At 50.7% G+C, this 24425-nt stretch overlaps 1 protein-coding gene across 2 annotated transcripts in view; it reads right to left on the bottom strand.

Annotated features, from left to right (window-relative positions):
* The window catches only part of Zfat (zinc finger and AT-hook domain containing), a 210128-nt gene extending 187942 nt beyond the window's left edge, over positions 1-22186 (bottom strand). The window contains exon 1 of one of the 2 annotated variants that reach the window (XM_047522686.1): positions 21798-22186. In XM_047522686.1, the coding sequence (XP_047378642.1) occupies positions 21798-21816 (19 nt within the window). In that variant the 5' untranslated portion in view covers positions 21817-22186. Of the gene's footprint in view, positions 1-3109; positions 3163-21797 lie in introns of those variants that run through there. The other variant, XM_047522695.1, reaches the window with a different exon arrangement.
* Between the last annotated feature and the right edge of the window lie 2239 nt (positions 22187-24425).

The following is a 24425-nucleotide window of genomic DNA, read 5'->3' as shown; positions in this document are numbered from 1 at the left end:
AAATTATATGCATTGCAACTCGGGGCCTGGTGGCATGGTAGGTGCAGACAGCCTAGCCTCAAGTGGCACATTCCAAACCTACAAGTGTGTGGGCCAGGTGAGTAGAGGGCCCAGGGGGTGGAGGGCCCGGCTGGGGGGAGTGGAACATGGACCCAGGGGCTGAGGGAGGGCACAAAAAGGCACTGGGAGCGCCCAGAGCTGGGTGCTCAACAAGTTTCCATGTGTCCAGTGTCAAAAAAAGAAGCATCAAGACTTCACAGTTCAAGGGTGGAAGTGCTGGGGAGTGACAGTGTAAATTATATTGTTATACTGTATGCACATATGGATATGTAACAACAAGTTCCATCAATATGGACAATCATAATGCGCCAATTAAAAAAGTGGGGGAAAAGACTTCACAGTCCCAAGAGGCACCTCCGACCTCCCGCTCCCAGCCCTACTGCAGAATAGCATTCCCTCCTCCAGTGAATGGTACATACACAGACCGTCACGTTCAAGACAGTGCTGGACCTTCCCTACTGTCTTGTGAGGCAGCCACATGGGTGGTGCCATCGCCATCATCACCCTCACCATCAACATCACTGTCATCACCATCACCATCACCACCAGCACCACCATGCTCATCCTCAGCATTACCACTATCATGACCAGCACCACTGCCATCACCACCATCACGCCTACCATCACGGCAATCATCACCATCATCATCATCATCATTATCACCATCACCACCATGCCCATCATCATCATCACCACCACCATCATTATAATCACCATCATCATCACCACCATTGTCACTATCACCATCATCACTATGATTCTCATTTACAGAGGACAAATCTGGGGCTCAGAGAAGTACTGAGCTTCCAAGGAGTCCCCAGACAAATAAATAACAAAGATAAAACTTAACCCAAACCTTCCAAACTAACCAGCATACCTCCCTACCCACTGTGCCTGCCCCATCCTTCTTGGAAGAGCCTTTGGTATTTCCTGAAATACTCAGTGGTTACTGTGAGGAATGCTAGTCTTGGTTCCCTGAACCCAAGCCAGCATCATGGTTGGACACAGTAATTACAACTAAGAGGAGCTACACTAGAAAACGAAATTTGTTCCCTGTGTCTGTTATAATTTGTACCACAATTCATTTCAGGGAGCAATATGCCAGAAAATGAGAGAGTGCCAGAAGTGAGCAGTACAACCCACCCGACCACAGTCTTACTAAGCATGTCCTCTGCACAGTCTGGCAACGGATCCAGAAGCAGGCAACAGTGGACCACCAGGTTGGAGGCCGATGGCTTTTAGCAAAACACTGGGAGATTCCACAGGCAGGTGTGATACACGTGCTCGCAGTACCCTCTGGTGGTCAGTTAGGGCACTACAACTCATAGCCTCACTAAACACAGGGCTCTCCTTGCCTGAATTCCAATTCTCTGCCAGGTGCTGTGCTTCCCCATCACCCTACTTAACCTCCACATGGAGCAATGGAAGGGCTGCTGCTTATTTTAAGAAGAGCAAACCAGGCCAAGAGGGGACGCAGGGCTACGTAACAGGTAGGCACACAGTGGCAACACAACCCGAGTCACCACTCCATTACGCTGCTCTTCCAGAGCAGGGCAGGTCTGTCCTGGCAGCCAGGTGCCGGCCTACTCCAGCAGGTGAGTCAGGTCTAGCCCTAACCACAAGCTGTCCTCATCACAATCAGCCACTTCCAAATCTCACAGGGCTTTGCCAACCACCTCCACATTTCTGCACAACAGAAATGACGTGACTCATTCAGGCACCTGCCTGCACTGATATCAAGGCCAGGAAGGGCACAGCTACTTGCTCAAGGTCAGGACAGGGCAGGCCTGGGCATGGGCTGGGGCTGGGGTCTCCTGATCTGCTGCGGGTAACACAGCAAGTCAGTGAAGGCCTGCGAGCACTCACAGAGCTGGTCCTTGTGGGATGTGCATCATTCCGAGAAAACTTAAACCCAAAGTGTTAAAGATACAGGGGGAAATGGTGCTCTGATTGACGGGAACTCTTGTTTAGAACAGATCTGAACCCTACTTTGGTCCACGTAGCTGTGTGACCTTTGGCACACGGTTTGGTTTCCTCCTCTGCAGGACTGCGGGGAGGATGGCAGGACCCGGGGAGTGCCAGGGCCTGCTCAGTGCCCAGCTCCTACACGAGGTGGCAGGAAGGGCTGGTCCAAGGCAGGAGCCCAGGGCTCCCAGCTCTCACCCCGCCAGCCTCTAAACCTCTTTAAGCCTCATTCTTCACATCTAAGACAACAGCCCAAATTAAAGTGGCCTTGTGATATTGCAGAGTTGAACCTGGTCTTCCAGCCTGACCCAGAAGCTAATGTGCAGAGACAAGACACAGGGCGACCTGAACCAAAGCAAGCGGGGGACAGACGCACCAGCGCCATTCCCCCTGTCTGGGGGCACACGTAAACCAACCTCCCTGCCCATAAATAATCCCTGAAGTGCTTCCCGGCTCTGAGGCACCAATAAATGCTCCCCACTAAATTGTGGAATTATTACTTTACTATGCACCTCATAAATGCTGAGGAACACGCCAGCTTCCACAGCTCACAAAGTTAACATGTTTATTAAATGCAGGCAGAAATCCCACGGGTGTTTTTCTTTGCTGAAGCTGGATTAACAAAATAAAATGAGAACTGCTCAATACCCACCATAATTAAGGCTGGGCCGACAGTTGCATTATAATTTTATGCACACACATTTCTTCCATGTTGAAACTTGGCATAATTTTTTTTTTTTTTTAGTTATTTTTAAGCACTCTCAAAGTGAGAGCCCTAGGCAATGAAGTATATTCACAATTAATACAACAATCACAGCTCAAAAACCTGGTCCCTTCCGTAGGAAAGAATTCCACACAGTCGGGGGCAGCGCCGACCCGAGGACACACGTGGGGGCACGGAGGGTGTGGAGGCCTTGAGGAGCGCCCACCATGACTGAGTCTCTGTGATCGTCCCTGCATTAGAAGTAAGACAAGCAACCCCCTTCTGGGAGACCCAGGGGGAAAGCGCAGTGCCCACGGCCACCACCAGCACTGCGCCTCTCCCAGCTCTCTGGCTTTGATCCTGACACTGTTGCCATCTTACTTCTGACTGAAGGCTGCTGCAGAGCCAGCTTCGACACTCAGCTCCAGCCAGAAAAGTCCCTCAGAAGGCTGAGGCAGGAGGATCTCAAGGTCAAAGCCAGCGCAGGCCACGTGATGAGGATCTGTATGAAAATAAAAAGAGCTGAGGAAGCAGCTCAGCGGCAGAGCCCTTGCCTCCTACGGGTAAGGCCCTGAGTTCAGTCCCCAGCACTGAAAACAACTCCCAGGTTTAAGTCCTAAGTCACAGGCCACCAAGTGACTGAAGCTGCCTCCCCACTTCTAAATCTGTGGCTCATACGTAGCTCAACACAGGTACAGCTACAGCCATCCTGCTGACCCCGTAAGGATGGTGGGGGTGTCGCTGGGGGAGTCACTGTGGGACAATCCTGGGAATTCTGAAGACCGCTCAATGTGGCGCCAGTGTGGAGAGAACAGGGACTGTCTTAATCCCGAAAGTCCAGCTGGCTGACCAGCCCTGCCCACTGTGTCCTAGAGGCTTCTGCTTCCCTCTTACACACGCACACAACGCATGCACACAGGTGAAAAACACGCATGTACACGTGTGCACCAGACACCCACAACGCACACACACCGCCCACACAACATCCAGAACTTTCTTTCCTTTAGTGGCAGCAGCTCTTAGAGAGGGAGGACAACACAACGGTCACCATGGCCAGTGGAAACCAGGCTGAGCCCAAGGAACTGGGGAAGCCAGAGGAAGGAGGGGAGGAAATGGGCAGAGGAGAGCCGGCGCCTGCAGGGCAGCCTGGGCCCCGGCGGAGGGAGGTGGAGCCCGCTCCCAAAGAGCCCCCAGCCTCCTCCACTCCACCCGGACCTCTGCTTCCACACGTTCCACCCAAGGCAGGAGGACGAGCTGTGACTGAAGTGATGTGGGAGCGGCAGAGCACGCAGAGGCTTCTGTGCAGCCTCGCTTCTCCCCTGCCTCCAGCTTCAGGACGACAGCGGCGAACCCAGCAAGGCGCCCAGCCCAGGGTCTGGCGGCACTGCCTGCCCCTCCCCATTTCTGCAGTTTGTGGACACGGCATCTCTTGGGCAAGAGATCCAACCAAGGAAAAAAAAGCCCTTGCGGGGCAGACGCAGTGGTGCACACCTATGATCCCGGGTCTCCTGAGGCCGAGGCAGGAGAATCCAAAGTTTGAACAGCCTGGGAAAACTTACCGAGACCCTGCTCAAAATGTCCTGAATCTAAAAAGGGGCTGGGGATACAGCTCAGTGGTAGAGTGCCCCTGAGTGAAACCCCCAGTAGCGCGCGCACAAGAGAGAGAGAGAGAGAGAGAGAGAGAGAGAGAGAGAGAGAAACGGGGGGTAGGGGAGGGGAGGAGGGAGGAAATGAGTGGAGAGGAGAGGAGAGGAGAGGCTGCTCAACCCCCTCCACCTCAGGCAGCATTTTCAGTCAACAAGCATGTGAGCGGCCCTTGCCACGGCAAGTCCAGGAGGAGGCCTGAGAAGAAAGCGAGGCGTGTCAGCCGCTCTTGAGCTGGACGATCCAATGGGGAGAGCAGGCTCATCCCCACCCACCTGCAAGGCAAGGGCCCTGGAGAAACCCTCCAACCCTCTAACCAACCAGAGCAGAAGAGACAGGCAGATGCAAGGCTCTGTCTACTTCCAGAACAGAAGACAGATGTGCAGCTCTGCAGAAAACTCACGCCCAGGCCCCCAAAAAAGGACGCTTTGTTAGGACAGCACTGTCCAACAGAAATACGAGGCAGCCAGGGATTCACTTTGAATTTTCTAGTAGCCACATTAAAATAAACAGGTAAAATTCATTTCAAAAATATGCTTTATTTAACCCAACACATCCAAAATAGTGTCATTTAACCTATAAACTATTTTTTAAAGCTCAATGAGAAAGCTTGTTTTTTTTTGTACGTCTTCAGAATCCAGCATTACTTTGCACATCATGACGTGGACTCAGCACAGACCAGCATTATTAGCATTACTTCCAGAACACCAGACAACTCTTCTACTGTAGATCAGAGAGGTGCAACACACAGGTCCCTCCTCGGATCTCCCTGAAATCTGGGACTCCCCAAGTTAGGAAAATTGGTGCAAAGAATGAGCAAACCTGGAAGCCGCAGCCTAGCACCCTGTGTGCACTCTGCAGAGAGGGGTGATGACTGAGGGACACTCCCAGTTACTACCAGGCTGAACTGCTGGCTGTGTGCTCGGGGCTCCCCAGGTCACCACCAAAAGAGATGAGATAAAATGACAGCCTGGGCAGGAGCTGGAGGCAGAGGAAAACAGGTAAACTCAACTCCATATTTGAAATGACTAATTATTTGTTAGAAAAGCCTGAAATTAGTCTCAGTTTTGAAGTGTTCTGACTTACAAAAGTAATTTGAGAAGAACTGCCCTTCACTATTCAGACACATCTAGCATCTTCTGAAATTCCAGAAGAGGATTTCAGGTTTAAGGAACTAAGCCAGTGGAAAAGAATCCTCCAAACCCTGCACCCACCTGTCCCCAGCCAAGCAAAGTGATCTGACCCTTCCAGGCAACTAGATCATGGAGGGGCCGTCGGCCTGCTCTCCAAGCACCCGGGCTCTACAGTCGGCCTGTTCGCTGCCTTGGCAGTCAACATTACCAGAGGCCCGACATGTGCCACACTCTGTGCCAGTCACAGTCAGAACGAGGACGACACAGGCCCTCCCTGCAGGAACACAGATGGGCACTGACACTGTGTCCGGGAGAATCATTTTACCTGAGCACGGTGCTACCTGTGGTCTGACTGTGTAGGAAGGAGGGAGAGAGAAATGCCTGAGTTCCGCTCCCTGGCCAGCATGAGGCCAGTCAGGCAGCCCTGCCTGGTCCCTCTTGATGCACAGACAGCACTGTGCAGGCGGCTGCCACATGTGCTTCCACCAGTGGAACTACAAAGCCAGGGAGTCCCCTCTTCCCCAAGGAGGCTCTGGAGTAGAGCCTCGGGGTGACCCTGACGAGTCCAGCCCTTTCCACGGCCGGGCGTGGAACTGAACGAGCTATGGAGGAGGAAGGTTAGGTCTTCCCTCCTGTGGGCCTGGACCCCGGTCCTTCAGCCATTCCTGGTGCACCCCATGGTCAGGGGAAGCCACACTGCGACTACGGCCCAGAGGCCAGTTCCCATCTCTGCCTGTCTCAAGCCACCTGCAGCAGGTCCACTCACATGCATGTCCCTGGGGTGATAACGGGCAAAAGACAGCTCCAGCCCAGGCAGCAGGTTCCGGGCTGCAGGCCTGCGTGCCAGCGGGTGGGGAGGCTGGGCAAGCGCCTAGCCTCTGCTTACCCGGCTGGTCTGTTATTCAGGAAGCTCACTCTTCAAGCCTCAGCTCCAGTCACGCTTCCTCACAGAGACTTTCTAAAGCCTCTTCCACATAAATTAGGTTGCCAGGACTCTACCTCCCCATTTGCCTTGGTACTGCGACTATGATTTGTAATCACGTATTTAATGGTGTGTTTATTTCTTTAAACTCTGTCTCCCATAACAGACTGCGAGCTCCAATATCAATATCACTTTATTCAAAATAGAGTTAAATGTTTAAAAATATCAATGTTGAAAATTATAAAAGATATTTACCTATAAAGAGAAATGCTACATTTCCTTTGTGGCAAGAAATAGAACATTTCCAGGCTATTCACCTAAGAATCTCAGGGGAGAATAATGTTAACAGTATGAACTCATGCTTCTGAGCAATAAAGACCACGTGTGCCGGGGAAGCAGCGCAGGCTCAGGTGGGAAGCCTACAGCCCAAACCCCGGCCAAGGGAAAACACCTAACAGCTCTGACCCCTGGACTCCTCGTCCTACAGAGCAGCATTTGAAGGGTGATTTGAAGGAATTCAAACCAGACCAAGACCAAGCGTCTGGAAGATAAATGCTGAATGAAGGCCAAGAGAGGCCAGGTGTTGGCAGAAGCACCTCAGCTCCAGGCCACAGCCTCCCCAGGGCTGCGCTCTTCGGACACTTACACCTTTGGCTCTCTACTGCAGGCAGAGGGGAAAGGGAGGAGCAGGGAGGAGGAAGAACAGGGGGAGGAAGAGGAGGAAAAAGATGAAGCAGTAGTCCTTCCTTTCTCCATTCTTGCCACCCTCCCTAACCCTAAACCCAAACCTAACCCTAACACTGGCCCCTCTCACCCCCCATTATGTGTCATCATCCGCTTATCAGTGAGATCATTTGTCCTTTGGTTTTTTGAGATTGGCTTATCTCACTTAGCATGATATTCTCCAATTTCATCCATGGGGTGGGAGGGGTGGGGGTGAAGGGAAAAAATAACAGAATGAATCAAACATTACCTTATGTAAATTTATGATTACACAAATGGTATGCCTTTACTCCATGTACAGAGAAACAACATGTATCCCATTTGTTAACAATAAAAAAAAATTTAAATAAATAATAATTTGTTTAAATAGTTAAACAAATGAATACATGAATATAAAAAAAAATGAAGCAGCAAAATCTAGTCCTTTCACAGAAACACAAGATACACACTTGCCCCCAAAATTCACACATTTGAAGAACATAAATAAACGAACATGGGGATCCTAAAGTGAAATCGAGCTGGAACAAATGAATGGCCCATACTTAAAGGAATGACCGCAACTGCATGAAGTGGGAAGAGGCTGTGGGAAGGTGGCATTTGCACCTACGCTTCAAGCTAAAGAGAAAGAAAGACCAACTCCATCCTGAACCCTAGATAGGAGGCTGCTTGATCCAAAGGCAGGGTTCATGCCTCTGAAACTATTTTTAGTACATTCTGGGACTGAGCAAATGAGTGTCATACTGCGGATGCAGAGCCAGCAACCTCTTCCAGAGAAAGACCGGCAAACACGGCAACGGGAAGGACAGAACAGACACAGTGCTGCTGGACCAGGGCTGGAAAAACCCACTCACACTCAGCGATCCTCAGGACAGAGCAGAAAGAGCTAAAGATGAGCAGGAGTATGTATGTGGGAGCCCGGGCACAAGGGTGTGGTGGACAGACAGACATCCAGTTCCCAGCTGTGTGGACCAAGGGCTGAGAAGCTGGTAACGATGAGCACACTAGTCCCCAGACCTGCTTCTAAACATGACTCCCCTAAAAGAAAGAGTCCCCTGGTAGAAAGAGCCAATTCCAGAGGTGGAACGGAGAAGCACAGAACGAGCCCAGCAGGGCCTGTTGCACTGAGAACACGGAAGTGCTCAAGGAAGATTGGGCATGTCAGAAGGACACAAAGGCCTGGAGACTTGGGAGTGACCAGCATAATGGAATTTTTTGTCTCATTTTTTCTGCAAATAGGAAATTATGCAAAAGTTAAAAGGGAACTAATTCTGTGGGTCTGGTACGCTTCCTTCATTAGCTGAGCATCTCTGGGAGTGGTCACTACAGCTGAGTGCTCTCTGGCTCCTTCCTTCCCTCCTTTCCATGGCTGCTTCTCCTCTACCTCTTGGAAGCCTCCAGATTCTTTTATTCATAGCAACTTCTGCTCTTCTAGCTCCTATGTCTCTACCCATTTGAACCCTCGCACCAACAAGTTGCTCAAAACACAAGCTTCCATGCAACGGAAGTCTCTCTCCTGAAAAGCACATGGGGGACGGACAGGGAAAGCAGAAAGGTCATTACCACAGTTATTACTATAATGAAAATTCTCCACATGGTTCCTGTTATATACCAAAGATTGAAAGAAAGGAAAGTTAGAAAGTAAGTGCTCAGAATATTTTTCAATATTGAAAATACACAAAAGAATCAAGTCGCCTGAGAAAGGAGGACTCGCAGGCCCGCAGCAGCCCGCCAGGAGCACCCTCTGCGCTAGGCCGCGAACTCCCCGGCTTCCTGGTTTCAGAGGAGGGACCTGGGTGAGGAACACCAAGGAGAAGGTGCCAGGGCGGAGAAGGCTGGACCTGACCGGGGCCCCCAAGCTATCAGGTGTGAGATGTCATCCCGCCACGGGGCCAGAGTCCGAAAGGTGGGCCGCAGGTCTGGGAGAAGGGGCTGCCTTGGGTCCCTCCCCGCGGTGTGTAGCACCTAGGGCGGTGTTTTAATCAGCTTTTCTGCTGCTGTGACTAAATGATCTGACCAGAGCAATTTTAAAGGAGAAGTTTGAGGGCTTCCGGTTTCAGAGGTCTTAGTCCACAGAAGGCCGGCTCCATTCCTCGGGGCTGGAGGTGAGGCTCAACATCATGGCGGAGGAGGGTGGTGGAGGGAAGCAGCTCGATCATCAGTAAGCAGAGAGAATCAGTCTCCACTCTCCACATACAAAATATACACCCCACTGCCACACCCCAACTCCCACCTCCTCCAGCCACACCCACCACTTCAGCAGCCACTGGGTTAATCCCCATCAGGGATGAATCCACTGACTGGGTTAAGACTGGCAACCCAATCATTTCTCCTCTGACACTTCCTGCACTGTCTCACGTGTGAGCTTTTGGGAACACCTCACATCCAAACCGTAACATGTGGCATTCACGCCAACATCATGGCATTTAGGAGATCTGCTTCCAATTCCAGCTGGGTCTCGGGCTGCATGGCCTGGGGCTTTCTGGAAAGCCCATAGATGATCTTCACTGAGGTCCTCTAAGGCTCATGGGGTCCTAAGGCAACATTTCTCCAGCTAATCAACAGGAGTCATTTTTCATACAGTCCCTGATCCTGCCATGAAGCAGCACGAAGGGAAGTGACAAGGGGCACGGCTGTCACTAGAGTCGTAAGTCCTTATGCTTCCAACTGCAACCATAGAACCAACAGGTCCCAGAAAGGCTGGGTGGAAAATAGGGTCAGAGAGAAAATTACTTTCTAAAATACACTTTCTACCAAAAGGGCAAAGGATGAGCCGGGCTGCCTCCTCCTTCCCGACCCTGCAAAAGGAGACCCCCTCACTCTGCTAGGATAACCCTCTCCACCTCCACAGAGGCTGAGCCAAGGGGGACCTGGTGGGCTTGGAGCCCCTGGAGACCCCGATTGGCCCAGAGTATGTCCGTGACCTGAGGCTGCACTCCACTAACCATCTAGTAAGTCCAAGAGGCATGACCTGGGTAACAAGCCCTGACCAAAGCAGGGCTGGCCCAACCCAAGCTGACTGCAGGTAACCAAGTCCCAGAAGACCTCAGCCAAAAGCGTCCCGCGACCAATGAGTCTGGGAAACTCTGAATGTTGTCTGTCTTGGGAATGAAAGTGAAACACTTGAAAGAAACGTGGAACAATGTTCATCACACCAGTGCTGAGCAGCAGACCCTTCTGTCACCTGTTGAGCCCTCACACCGAGCACGGTTCAGGAAACGCTGAGATGAGTGGCCGCCAGAGCTGCTCAGGAAGGTACAGAGAGGACTTCCCAAGTAACAGCAATGCAAGAAAAGACCCAGCCAGCGTGGAAGGGATGGAGAGCGCAACCTCAGGAGAACAGCTGGAGGATCAGCATAAACCAAGCAGGCTGCGGAATTCTCGCAGATGCTCCAGGATGCTTCCTACTGGAGTTCTTGTTTAAATAACAGTAGTGATAGCAATAAAGGGGGCCCTGGTCACATCTGTGTTCCTTATACTCAGGAATTCCAAATATGAAGCTCACCCAAATCTTTCCTGCCGTGAGCCTCCAAAGGCCGACTGAGCCATGTGTCATACCCACCCTGTCACAGGGCTCTCATAGTACTGACAGGACCAGCTTCCCAGGGCCACCAGGAAGTTGGCACGGAACCCTGCTGGCCACCCTTTCACCTTTGATTCTGTCCCTGGACTGGATCCAGGAAGCGGTCACCCATTCCCACAGTATTCCTATCTATCTGCATCTGTCTTTGCCTGCTTCTCAGTTCCCACCACCAAAACTCTTTCCCAGTTCGTCTTCCGCTTGTGGGCAGTTCATGCAAAGACCAGAGAAAATGGAAAATGCAGCATGCTTTTCCTGATGACTTTGTTTTCTAAAAACTGAGAACAGAGAAGCAGCAGCAAAACAAATGAGAAGCAGAGGAAAAGTTTTGAAGACTGAAGATGGTAAACTGCCATATTCTGCTATGGGCGTGAGCTCTGTTACCCACCCTAAGAATCCTCCTGCTCCCACGATCCATTTCAACTACAGACACTTCAAAGTAGAAGAAGCTGAAGGTGCCAAGCAGTGGCGGTTTGGTGGTGGATGTGACCTCGTTCCAACATGCTTGTACCACGAGGATGCTGTCCATCTTCACAGAACTCTAAAAGAGGCTTGTGACCAGCATGGCCCAGATCTCTACCCCCAATTTTAAAATGGTGCGATGATTACTTTTTTATAACCCAAGAGCACAGGGGCCCTGGTGGTATCTTCTCTGATGATCTTGACTCACCTTCCGAGAGGTGGTGTTTCATTTTGTGTAGGGCTGTGATCCCTTTTTATGTTCCCCTTGTGAAAAAGCAGTGACGACTCACTGACCCCCAGGAGAAGCTGTGGCAGCAGCTCAGAAGAGGACAGTGTATAGAATTTAACCTGCTGTGTGATCAGGGCACAGAGTTTGGCCTCTTCACTCCAGGATCCAGGATGGAAAGCATCTTGCCGTCTTCACCGCTAACTGCCCGATGGGCGTACATGCACTTGCCTCCAGAGAATTCCAAAGCTAAGACTCAGAGTTCTGCACCATCCGCGGGACTGGGTGCACCCATGCAGGCAGAGCTGTGCCGGGTCTGGAGGACACTCCAGCAGCTGGCACTGTTACCACCGGGTGGCGCTGAGTTCCCTGTGCTTTGGCCCCAGCCTTCTCCAGTCTGGGCCTGAACTTGTCAGGCAGTAAAACACTCTGGATGCTGTTAGACCATGGCAGATGGTTGATCAACTGATCTCCATAAACTCATTTATACTTTTAGAATAATTTTATGTGTCTTGTTTATAAAATGTGAATTGAGTTTCTAAGTATTAAGATGAAGGAATACAAATACTATAATACATACCAGGAAACTCATCTCATTTTTGATCCACGTATTTCTTCAAGTTTTAGGTTCCACCACAGAAGTCAGTCATGGGATGTGTTTTACCTTTATTAATTCAGTGAAGTTGAGACTTCTTGGTAACTTTGGAATGAAACTTCTAAGGTTAAAGTCTTACTTTATCATTATTGACGTCTCTTTGATGTAATCTTTGTGTATCTTTCTCTAGAGACCACAATATTGTAAAATGTTCATTTTTGTAATGACAGGTATTTAAAAGTACTTGAAATTTTCTGTGTCTGTATGTGTTACGATTCAGTGGTTACCAGTAGTTTTTAACTCCTAGTGATATCACTGTTATTTAAATAAGGGGCATCTAAGTTGTAACTTTGACTTTTGTGGAATAATTTGTTAGGATTCTCTGCATTTTTTTAATGCAAACGAGTTATCCCTGGATTCTGATACTTAAGATTTTTCTATTCCAAATATTTCTATGTGGAATTTTAAACTAAGATCAATTCTCGAATGTGAACTTAGGAAATGTTTTACATTTGGAAAATGAAATGAAAAATATTTTTCTTCTTTAAAGCAAATATAACTGGTGTTGACATCGAGGTATTCTGTGCATGTATTTCTTTGTAAAATGAATTAATTGAAATTGTCCTGTTCTTCAAATTAAAGAGATTCTACAACTCTTATTTTTGCTCTTAAGGAAAAAAATCACAACATATAGTAATATGAACGTATTATTTGATTCATAATATACTGAAGTCTTAAGGAAAAGCGTCTCATACGTACTGTTAAGCATTATCCTGGAATGTTGAATGTATGACACTGTGTGTGGCTCTTTTAGGACTAGAAAAGGTACAGACTCTTCAATTGTCATACAATAGACTCACTAATATTCTATTATGAAATAAGATTTTTTAAAAAACTGAGAACAGGAAAAAGAGGAGAGGGGAGAGTGAGAGACCGACGGGTGTTGAGGGGCCTCGACCTCTGCAACTGTCCCTCCAGCGCTCCCGTCCTTCTCTAGAGCCACGGATCGTCACGCTCGCACCCACCCCACATCCCCTTCACAGGGAGCAAGATCTGCACCCACAGAGCAGGGCAAACCTGTCACAGGAACAACAGCAAATTCTGCCACAGGGTTCGACAGAAGTCATAGAACGCGTCCATAAATCTGTAAGAGAAACAGCCTCAAAGAGGGAAAGTGGCAGAGACACGAAGAGCACTGATCCAAACCAGCGGCACGAAGACCTGGGCTTCGGGGCCACACGGGCCGGGCCAAGTGCGGCGCTGCCAGAGGGCTCTGAGCCAGAACTCTGCCTCTCTGGGCCCCGATTTCTTAATCTGCATGGTGCCAATGACAGCCCCAGCCTCCCTGGGACCTCATAAGAACTGGTGAGACAGAGACACGGACGTTCCTGGCACGCCATGAATGTGGTAGGACCGCTCAGCAACCTAAAGGGTACAGGGTCTGGTCTGGGGTCGGACAGACCACATACCTATCCTGACTACATGTGGCCACCTCTCTGACCCCGGGATTGTCTGTGAAACAAAGACAACACCCCAGTGCTGGAGACTGCGGTTACAGCGGGAGAACGGTGACTGAAAGCACTTCTCACAGCGCCAGGACACCTCTGTCCCCAGGACACCTCTGGAAGCTCCGACTGTGAACAACCCCTCCGGTGTTGAAGAACGTGCGTGCAGCCGCTCAGCTGGACAGGTGCTGGCAGGGCAGGGCAGGGCTGTGGAGCCTGGGCGGGAGCCTGTCCAGGAGGAAGGCTGGCAGCCACCTGCAGGAACTGAGTAGCACCTGTCCGTTCCAGCCCATGCCCAGTGCAGAGGAGCCAGGGACAGCAGCAGTGACATCCAGCTGCCCGGGACTGTCTTGGGCAGAGGGACCCTCAAGGCTGCTTCCTCGAGCAGCAGCCACTTCAGCGTGCGCCTCTCAGGTTCAGTTCCTCAGGGAATCAGATCCTGAGACAAGAACACACTTAGCTACCACTTTACAGAAAAGGAGACCAAAGTCAAAAACAAGGTTGCGGCAGCCGGCCACAGCGCTCGCACCTGTGACCACAGGAAACAAGGAGCCGGAGAATCGCGAGTGTGAGACCAGCCTGGGCAACTAACCAGAACCTCTCTCAAAATAAAACAAGTGCCCGGCATGCACAAGGCCCAGGATTCAAGCCCCACAGCCACAGAATCAAAACATGTCCCAAGAACTGTCAAATGGTGAGGCTGAAATGCACAGTCAGGCACCCAGCTGCAGTGCCAGTGCCGTTCCCCAGAGCATACCTTTCTGGGGGTGGGGGGCCCCAAGAACACTCAACCACCAAGAGGCAAGGCCAAAGGGACGACCAGGGCAGCGTGGGGGAATGCTGGAGCAGGCACTGCCGACGGGGCACCAGGGGCACCAGGACTCTAGCAGGACCCAGCGGCCCTGTCGGGAGGCCAGAGGTGCCAGGCAGGACAGGGGCAGGCGGAGCACAACCCCCTCCCGCAAGGCTAGAGGCCTGAAAGTGTGCAAAGGCATATGGAGGGGGAGGGCCACCGCTGAACTCTGGGCTGCCGCTGCCCGCCCAGGGAGGCACTGGCCAGGCCTGCCTCTACCCCTGCAGGGTCCTCCTGGCCTGGTCACTCTGCTTAAACGTCACGCTGGAAGCTTTCCTGAGCCCCTCCCCAACCCAGGCAGCAACGAGCATGTAGTGTGTGCCCCACTCCACCCTGGACACCCCTCTAGCATAGCACCTCCTGGTCAGCGGGTTTCAGCACAGGGCAGGGAAGTGGAGACGTCACCACAGTCAAGATTCGTCCAGGACACTTCCCTCTCCCTGCCAGCTCCTGCCAAGCATGGGTTCGTTTCTGCCCCTGTGATTCTGTCTAGAAGTTCTTAGGATACAATCATACAGTACCCAGTCTCTTCTTTAACTGCAGTAAGATGCACATAACACTCAGCGTCTCAGCCACCTGTGTCCAGCTGCGTGTCTGTGTCCAGCTGGGGGGCGTGAGGCATTTTCACAATGCCGTGCAGCCATCGGCACCAGCCACCTCCACAAAAGCTCCCTCTGTCCCAGTGGAAACTCACTGCTCTCCCCCTGGACCCTGGCAATCATCATCTTGTGTGCTCCCTCTATGAACTCTTGACTTTCTAGAATCATATGGTATTTGTCCTCTCGTGACTTCATTTAACATAACAGTCTCAAGGTTCATGCCTGTTCTTGCATGTGCCTAATCTTCATTTCTACAGCTAAATAATATACCATTGTATGCACAGGCCGTGTTTTGATTATCCATCTCCTGTCAATGGACACTCGAGTTGCTTCCACCTTTCAGCTACTGGGAACAATGGTACAATGAGCACACGTACACAATTATCTCTTAGACACCCTACTTTCATTTATTTTGGGTCTATACCAAAAAGTGAAATTGCTGGTAATTTCATATGGCAATTCTTCATAAGATAATTCTACTTTTAATTTGGGGGGACCCAACATACTGTTTCCCACACTGTTTATATCAGCTGCAGGAGTTTTCATTCTCACTATGCACAAGAGGTTCAACTGCTCCACATCCTCACAGTATATGGCCTTCCCTCTCTGGACTCCTCCATTTAATACACTGTTGAGATTAGTCCATACTGTTGCCTGCATTAGTAGTTTATTCCTTTTCATTGCTGAGTAGTATTCCACAATTTGTTTAGCCAGTCACAAAGTTGATAAGCATTTGGTTTGATTCCAGTTTGGGGCTATAACAAATAAAGCTGCTATGATGTGTACACACGTCTTCACAAGGACACAGGCTTGATTTATCTTGGATAAGTCCTAGGACATGAGTGATGAGTTATTTAAGTGTATGCTTAAGACAGTGAGAAACCACCAAACTATTTTCCAAAGTGACCTGCCATTTTACATCTCCACCAATTGTGTATTAGAGTTCCAGGTGCCATTCTCAGCAACTGGGACTGTCAATCTTTCTGATTTCAGTCATTCAGTTGGGGTGCAGTGGTTTCCCATGGTGGTTTCAAGTGGCATGTCCCCAGTGACTAGAGAGGTCAAACATCTCCTCATGTGCTTTTTAGCCATTTGTGTATGTCCTGCAGAGAGCAGCGGGCCTTCTGTATCTGCGGGTTTCACATCCATGGATTCAACCAACCATGGATCAAAAGTATTTGGAAAAAGTGTGTCTGTACTTCACGTGTACAGACAAGAGAATGTTCAGAGGTTACAAGAAGACACTACACCATTTTTAAAAGGGATTTCAGCATCTGCAGATTTCGGTATCCATGGCAGATCCTGGAACCAATCCCCAGGGAATACCAAGGTACAACTGTGTCTTTCTACACATCTGCCCATTTCTTAGCTGTCTTTCTATGCCCTATGGGCTGTGTGCTCCTTGAGAATGGGCCTCCCAGCCCCATGATGCTCAGATTCTGGGGACAGCATTCCCATGGAGGACCTTGGGAGCCATGCTGTGGGACCACCCAAAGGCTCAGGCCTCAGCACTGCCATCAGCCCAGACTAGGCAGCTGTGTGACTCAGTCAGCAAGCATGATGGCCAAACTTGAGGGGTGTTGGAGAGCAGCCCAAACAGGCTTCTTTTATCTCTGGCCACTCAGGTCTCCCCCCTCACCAGGCCTAAGGAGCTGACGCCTTGTGCATCTGCAGCCTGGCCAAGGCCCAGATTCTGAACGAGGCAAGGTTCTAATCGAAGATCTAGAAGGAGCCTCTTTAAAGAACTCACAAAACCAACATGGCCCTTATTACTAGGTCCAATACTGAGTGAGTGCTCAGCTCCCTATGACTAAGTCCCCCCTGAGAGCAGTTCAGTGATTCCAGAGCCAGAAGGACCAAAGCTTCTGCTTCCTCCAATGAAAAGCAGAGATAATAAACTTGTAGAGAAATGATGTTACAGGTCCCATCTTACTCCCCTGCAACTGTATGACTTCACAAAGGCTCAGGGCATTAAGAATCGCTCTCACTATGCTTTGAATTGCCAAAGATACTACTAAAAACTACAAGATGTTCAGGGGAAGAAGGTGAGATCGACAGAGGCTGAGGGAGAAAGTGAGAGAAAACCAAGATAGATGATGAAAAAGAGAAAAGTCCGACAGGGTCCAGATGTGTGCCCAGTGCTTCACTACGGAACCTCCACAGCCACGCTGCCTGGCGGCCTCAAGTGACCATTTTTATGTGAGGCCTTGGTGGCTCCAGAGACTTGGCAAGGTCCCAGAGCCATTAGACAGGACCAGGACTTCCTCCCAGTTCTTCTCTTGCTCCCTGCATTACCTGGTCCCCTACTGGGCTCACTCCTGGTCAGGACTCAGCCCCAGAGCCCCTGAATCTTCCAGCCAAGGAATCCTCAGAACTGCACAAAGCATCCTCCCCATAAGCTTCATAAGGGGAAAGAGGCCTCAGTTCCCAAGAAAGGGCTCCCGAGAACAAACCAAGGACCTAGTAAGCCCTAAACCAGTACACTGACCGAACTCCAAAATAAATGGGGAGCAAAGTACAAAGGCCTTTCTCTCCAAATCACAGAAGGCAATTAAAGTCATGGACAAGGGCAGCAGGTGCAAAGTCTGCAAAGACTTCTCTATCCCTGGGCCTGCTGCGTCCATCATCCCTCCTTCCCTAAAAACATAGATGAATTGCTGGACCCTGAGGTAAAATCCAATTGGTCAACAGTTTTGTGAGTTTTTTTCTCTGAACCATATCTGCAAATCTGTCCTCCCTCTGTCTCCCGCCACCACCTTGGAGTGAGCACCTGGGGTGAGCTTCAACACCTGGGCTGTGCCATGACAGACCCTAATAAAGGCCTCCTGCCTAGATTTTTGTCCCTTCAGAATATCCTAAATGCCCCTTTTATTTATAACTCCAAAAATTACTTTAAAGGTATAATAATCAAGATGGTGTGGTACTGATCAAGGATAAACAAACAGATCAGACCAGAAAGCTCAGAAATGGACCCAGGTGACTGTCAACGGAAGGGCCAAAATAATTCAATGCATTTGCTGCTCCAGAAAATGCAGCTAGACAACTGGATATCCAGCTGGACATCAAAACCAAACTCCATCCCTGCTTCTCACCATCCACAAACTAATCAGAGATGGATGGCAGACCTAGACCTAAAGGCAAGAAGTGAAGGGCGTGGGGGCTTAGCATTTGCCTCGCATGCGTGAGGCACTGGGTTCCATCCTCAGCACCACACAAATAAATAAAATACAGGTACTGTGTCTATTTACAACAACAAAAAAAAATACTTTAAAAAAAGAATACAGGGCTTTAAAGATAAATAAACAAGCAAACCCAGAAGTAGAGCTTTGTGGTCTTAAAGCAGGAAACAGGGCGCCTGAGCAGCACGCGGCACGCTCTCCTAAAGGAACTGGCTTCCCACTGGCAAGACCGCATGAAGCCCTCAGGGGAAAGAACCAGGACGAGTCACCCTGGCACCAGCACAGTGTGGCAGATATCTGAGGGAAGCTGGAACGAGCCACCATGGAAAGCAGCGGTCTGAGGAGGAGAGACAGGGCCCTGGGGCAGGCCAGCAGAACCCGATACCCAGGAAGTGGGCCGGCCCCCAGGAGCCCTGGGCTCAGCAGGTAGGACACCCTCCAGAGACGCCAGGCCACGCAGGCTCCCCGTGCTCCACGTCTCAGGTCCCCTGGCTGAGTTGGGCCTCCTTCCTGCCACCTTCCTAACCATGGCCTGCAGCTCCGCCAGCACCTCCGAAGCCAGGTCCCTACCCTGCCCACCTGCCTCAGCCCAGACGCTGGGATCAAAGGCACCAGGTTCCAGAGTTCCACACTGCAACTCCACCGCCCGCGATCCCAAAGAACCCAGATTTCAAATCTGCACACGGCAGGGACATCTGTACTCCCATATTCACCACAGCCTGCCACAAGGGACAAGACCCAGGCAGCTAGTGTCCACCAACGCTTGTGTGGGGGAAGAAAATGGGCACCCAGACAACAGAGTACAACTGGACCTTAAAAAGGAGTCTGTCTTCTGTGGAAATGTGCATGGAACTGCAGAACATCAGGCCAGGTGAAATGAGCCGAGCTCACAACAGCACACACGCAGGCTCACGTGTGGGATCCAGAACAGGCAGACTCAGGACACAGACTCAGGACACAGGTAGAACGCTGGTTACCAGAGGCGGGGGTTGGGGTGGGGGGACATCAAGGGACACCAAGCCTCAGTGAGACCAGGGCAGACTGCACAGCACAATAAGTAGGCAGATAAGAATGTACTGCACATTTCCAAGTCTCCAGTGCCCTCGCCACAAGAGGTGAGTGTTGGGGCGATGGGTGTGCTAGTCACCTTGGTTTAATTATTCCATATTGTATTCATAAATCATAATACCACTATGTACACCATAAATACAGACAGCTATAATTTGTTGATTATAATTTTTAAAACTTTTTTAAAAGGAACAAAAACAATTGTTACCCAACTTTAAGCCCGTTTTCAGATTCACATCAAGCATTATCTTCTTATAAGCAATCTCAACTTTATCTGTACATTATATGCTCCAAAAAAACGAGGCAACCTCAAATCTGTAACAGGTGTTTAAATTACTTTTTTTTTCCAAAAAGAAGTATCATAATCAAACTCTGTCCCAAAGTCCCAGTCATAAATGCTTTTAAAAGTCAGTGCATGACAAAGTCCTGAGCTGCACAAGGGAGAGAGTGGGCCTGGGTTAGAGGGGACAACCACCCTCCCCACTGCCACCAGCATCTACGGTGCAGGAGCAGGAGAGGGCTCCAAGTGGTTGTCCTTCCCACCCTCTGCACCGTTCCAGCACTTAAAGTTGAGGCGTGGCCCTGGGAAATTTCAGACAAGGAAAGCTTCACAGGGTAAATCGCCAAGAAGAGGAAAACCCAACTCTAGGTTCAACACTCCTACATTACTAAAATGGGCCCATCTTGGTGCAGAGGTCTTCAGAGGCGACAAGCATGAAACCATCTATAAAAGGAAATGCAATTAAGCAGTCTTTCTAATACATCTAAATCTGACTGCCCTTGCCCTAGGCGGCCGCTGAATTCTACTTAAGGATAACTTTCTTTGAAAAGTTGTTATGTAAATTATAAGGTTTGGGGAAGAAGGAGCGGGATTTTTCCACCAGAAGGAAGGGAAGCCACTGACAAGGGAGCAAAGGGTAGCAGCCACCACTGACAAGGACCATCCAGCTCTGTACCACCCAAGCTGTTCCTCACAGGCCATGTGCCCCTCCATCCTGGTGCCATCTATTGTACAGCTGCTCTAAAATTAACCTAACCACCAAAACAGGAAACTCTTTCTAGAGATTAACTGGCCGTGAGTCTAATACTTTTTTCAAAACTTGCTCTTTTCTTAATTGTTACCGCCAGAAATGGAAGGAAACAACAACATAAGCCCAGGGTTCTGTCTAATGGCTGCTAGGTGAATTCCAGAAGACAGGTGAGCAGGTCATTCTGTGTCCGGGCAGCAGGAACTGACAGGGGAGGGGAAGGCAGGGAACTGAGCAGTCACTACCTTAAGAAAGCATCCCCAGGTAGTTCCCCCTGACCCACCACTCTGGCTCTGGACCCCTTCCTCACCCCACTACTTGCACAAGCTCGCCTGGTACAGCTGGGGTCAGAGTGGAAGGACCAGGACGAAGGTCCCCACACTCTTCACCCTGCCTGACCTGTGGAGGGGCTTTACAAGCTGCCGGTTTGAACCAAAGCAGCCAGGTGTGCCCAGGGGACTCTCATTCTACACGCCTCCACCGATGAATTGAGGGCTCTGTGGACCCAGCGCTGAGGGGCAGTGGTAGAGGGTAAGCCCAGCGACACCCTCATGCATCTCGAAGGTCACCTGGGCTCCCGCAAGGAAACCTGACGGGGCAGTCCGTAAGTACACCCTGCACACCTGCCGCGGGCAGGCACTACCCTACGGTGGGAGTGCAAGCCAGGCAAGCCGGCAGGAGCCTGGACTCCAGCCCGAGTGGGAGGACGCTGATTTCTTAAGCCTCAGCTCTGCCATTTTTACACGTATGACTGACCTCTCTGAACTTCTGTTCCTCATCAGCAAGTGACCTACGCTAAGAGCTGCCAACAGAGCTGAGCAGCAAGACGCATGAAGCTGGTCTTGGGGACACGAGTGCCCAGGCAGGCGAGGCCCCGCTCCTGGGAAAGGGGCGGCGCCAGCTGTCGCGTGGGCCTAGCTGCTTCCGGGCGAAGCCAGGGGAGGCTGCCTGGAGGAGGCATGAGCTCGGCCTGAGCCAGGCTGGGCCGCGGGACTGGGGTAAGAACCACTTCCGAAGCCTGCGGCCGGGCCGCCCGCGGCGACGCCACCCCCTGGCGCCATGGCTCCCTCTAGAGGACGCCAGGGAACCTTCCTTCAGAGCCCTGGGCCTTCGAACGTGCCGGCCAAGCGCGCGCCTGCGACCATCAGGAGAGCTGTCACAGAGCGGAGCCCGGGCCCGACAGAGGCGGGCTCGGCCAAAGCCCACCCGCCAAAGAGCGGGCGGCACCGGGATTCGAACCGCCTGCCCGCCACGAGGCGCGCGCCCCGGCGCCGCCCGTCGTCCTGGAGACGGCCCGGCCAGCGCGCGCTGCCTTCCCCGCCTTGGCGCTAGCCTTCGCTTTTAACTTTTTTTTTTTCCGGCGGCGGAATACTGCCAGCGACGGAACGTCTGGCGCAGGACGTCGCTACGTCCGCTCTGCGGCCCCGGCCGCGGATCCCTCCGCCGCCCGGCGGCCCGCGCGCGGCACCCGACCGCACGCTCTGAACGGCTTCCCGCGCGCCGCGCCGCGCCCCACCCCCACCCCGTCTTCACCCCAACCCCCAGCTCGGCTCACCTGCCGCCCGCGTCTCCATGGCAACGCCCCCACCGCGGAGGAAAAAAAAGCCTCGGCTCTTCCGGGACCCCTCCCGTACCGACCGAGAAGGCGGGGCGCCCCGCTGACGCTTCGCTTTTTATTTTTATTTTTTTAAGAAAAGAGCAGGCGAGGTTATGGCGAATCTGCGGCATCCAACATGGCGGATGGAGTCTTCGCCCTCCTCCCCACGGGGCTCCGACGCCTACGTAACGACGTCGTCCTCCACAGGGGCCCTCCCCCAGCGCCGCTGCCGGGCCAGTGCGCATGCTCGCGCCCGGCTGCTGCGCTCTGTCTCCGGTCCGGACGGTCCGCTGCTCCGCGTTTTAAGCCACGCCCAGGAAGCGGTTCCAAGGCGGTCCGGAGTGCGGATCTCCCGATCAGGAGGCGGAGTTCTGGTCTGGTCTCCCCGCGCCGTTTTGCCAGCTCCTACCACTGCTACTCCTGCTGTTTCTGCAAGAATTGTTCATGGTTTCAGCTTAGTAACTTGCGCTCGGGTGGCTGCAGCTGCACCACACTCAGGTTGCAGCCTTTCCCCAAGAGCGGAAACCTGCCGCTCGGGGTGCCCGGCTTGGTTGGGTAGGTGGGTAGGTAGGTTGGGCAGCCTGTCCGGCCGGCTCCGCCTCGCAGCCCTCACCTTGCTTGCCTCTCTGCCTCTGGCCTAGCTCCGCGGGCAGCCCTCTCTGTTTGAAATCTGATGACCTTGTTTGTTTTTGACGTTCAGGTGGTTGACTCTAAGGCTCTCTTTAGTTCTCGGCTCGGGTGACTTCCCAGGGGGCCCCTCCCACCCCATCTAATGTAAGCTTCCCAAGTCACTTTATAGTTCCCGCGCAGTAACTCTTAATGCAGATCCCAGAACTGGACAGGTATTGAATCGATTTCTGTACATAACAAATGGTAACATGTTTATTTATGGTAATTAATGCAGTAAATACAACTAAAGTTACTTTTTTTTAAGTCTCCAACTTAAAATGGTATACATAATGCAGAGAAGTGGCGAAGATCATAAAATGGAAAAGCAAAATTTAAGTGAGTGAAGCTTGGGAAACTAATGTGTTTTTATGCTAGTCTTTTCCTGCTCTTTTCTTGGAATGACCCCCTTCTATTGCTCCTCAGGGCAACTGAATTCTCTAACAGCCCCAAAGCTCATACCTGTGTTCCCAGGGTCATACTTGGTCATACTTGGATTGCTGAGTTCCCCAATTCCAAGTGCACTTTCGCTGTGGGCACAGCCCTTTTCCCAGTAGACCATGAGCTTCCTAAGCAGAGTCCTTACAAGTCTTTTTCATGTTTTACTGGCACCTATTGCATTACCGGGTTCATTTGGTTCCATCGTGTGTCTTGGTTTTTAGTAATAAAGTGCCCTTGGGCAATTAACTTTAGGGTGGCTCATTGGATTTCTCAGGTATCCTTTCTAGTTCCTTAATCCTGTTCTTGGGAGATAAGGTGTCACGTCAAGACCCCAAACTTGCCACATTATTAAATACATGTTCAGAGATGTCTCCTCTCCAGCCCCCTTCATTTTATCCTCACCACCCAAGAGGTTAAGTTGAACAGATGTGAAAAGGAATGTTCGGAGAGTTCACATGGCTTTCTAAGACACAGCGAGCCTGTAGCCCTTAGCCTATGTGGACTTGCCTCCCCTTACCCAGTGTTTTTACACTTTGCCATATCACCTCCCAGTTGCAGAACCTACCCATGGACCTCTAAAAGAGCCTTTCCAGCACAACCATAGAGATACTCCCACACCCTCCCTGCATCCTGGATGCAAGAAGGATGGTTGGGTGGGCCCTGCCAGAACCTTTTAATTGGAAATGAACTGCTCAAAAAGCTGCATTGATGAGCTTTTCCTTTTAGAACTATAAATATTTACAATAATCACTTTTGCCCCAATCAATTTCTGTCAGGAAATTAGAGTTGTTCTGGGTTGCTGACAATATTGGTTTTGTGCTGGGTTGCTTTTCTTGCAGCAGCATCTAAATGTTATTTATTGATTAGCAGATGGATTGTTGCTCCTGGATGTTGTGACCAAAATGAATTTTGGAAATGAAGCAATTTAAGATTTATCTCAAAACCCAATTATTTCAGAATATTAAAGTCTAAAGATGAAATTGTGGACTGTGGGTGATGGTCCTAGTTTCATTATTTGGATAACTGTTATTTTCTCCATTATTCCTGTGGCCTCGCCTTCCTTCTATCTATTCATTTTCCATTTACTGATCATCTATTATCTTGGGAAACTGTTGGCCATGGGCAGATGGAAGTGGCTAAGGGAAGACCTCCTTTGGGAAACTCACACCTGTAAGTGGAGAGTTGAGCCCGCAACTCTTCCATTGCCTGTGTGACCTGCACATTTTCAATCAGCAAACATCTTTATTCTTTCCATTTGCCAGTAGTATTTCAAAATGCCTTCAATTAATGAAAAAGCATTAGTGGAATTAAGTGTAAATCACTCAAAATTATATAATTAATGGCCTCCTGCTGCAACAATGGTTCTTAGAGGAGATGAGCTTCCCAGCAAGCCTGCTGGTAGCAGCCAGCCTCACAAGGCTAGCTCGTGAGTGAATTCAAACCAATAAACTTATGGACATAAGATGGCAATTATATAAA

The sequence above is a fragment of the Sciurus carolinensis genome, chromosome 1 (assembly GCF_902686445.1).
Source record: "Sciurus carolinensis chromosome 1, mSciCar1.2, whole genome shotgun sequence".
Taxonomy (NCBI): Eukaryota; Metazoa; Chordata; class Mammalia; order Rodentia; family Sciuridae; genus Sciurus; species Sciurus carolinensis.
Note: the sequence above shows the minus strand (reverse complement) of the source record. Positions and strands in the feature narration are given on the sequence as shown.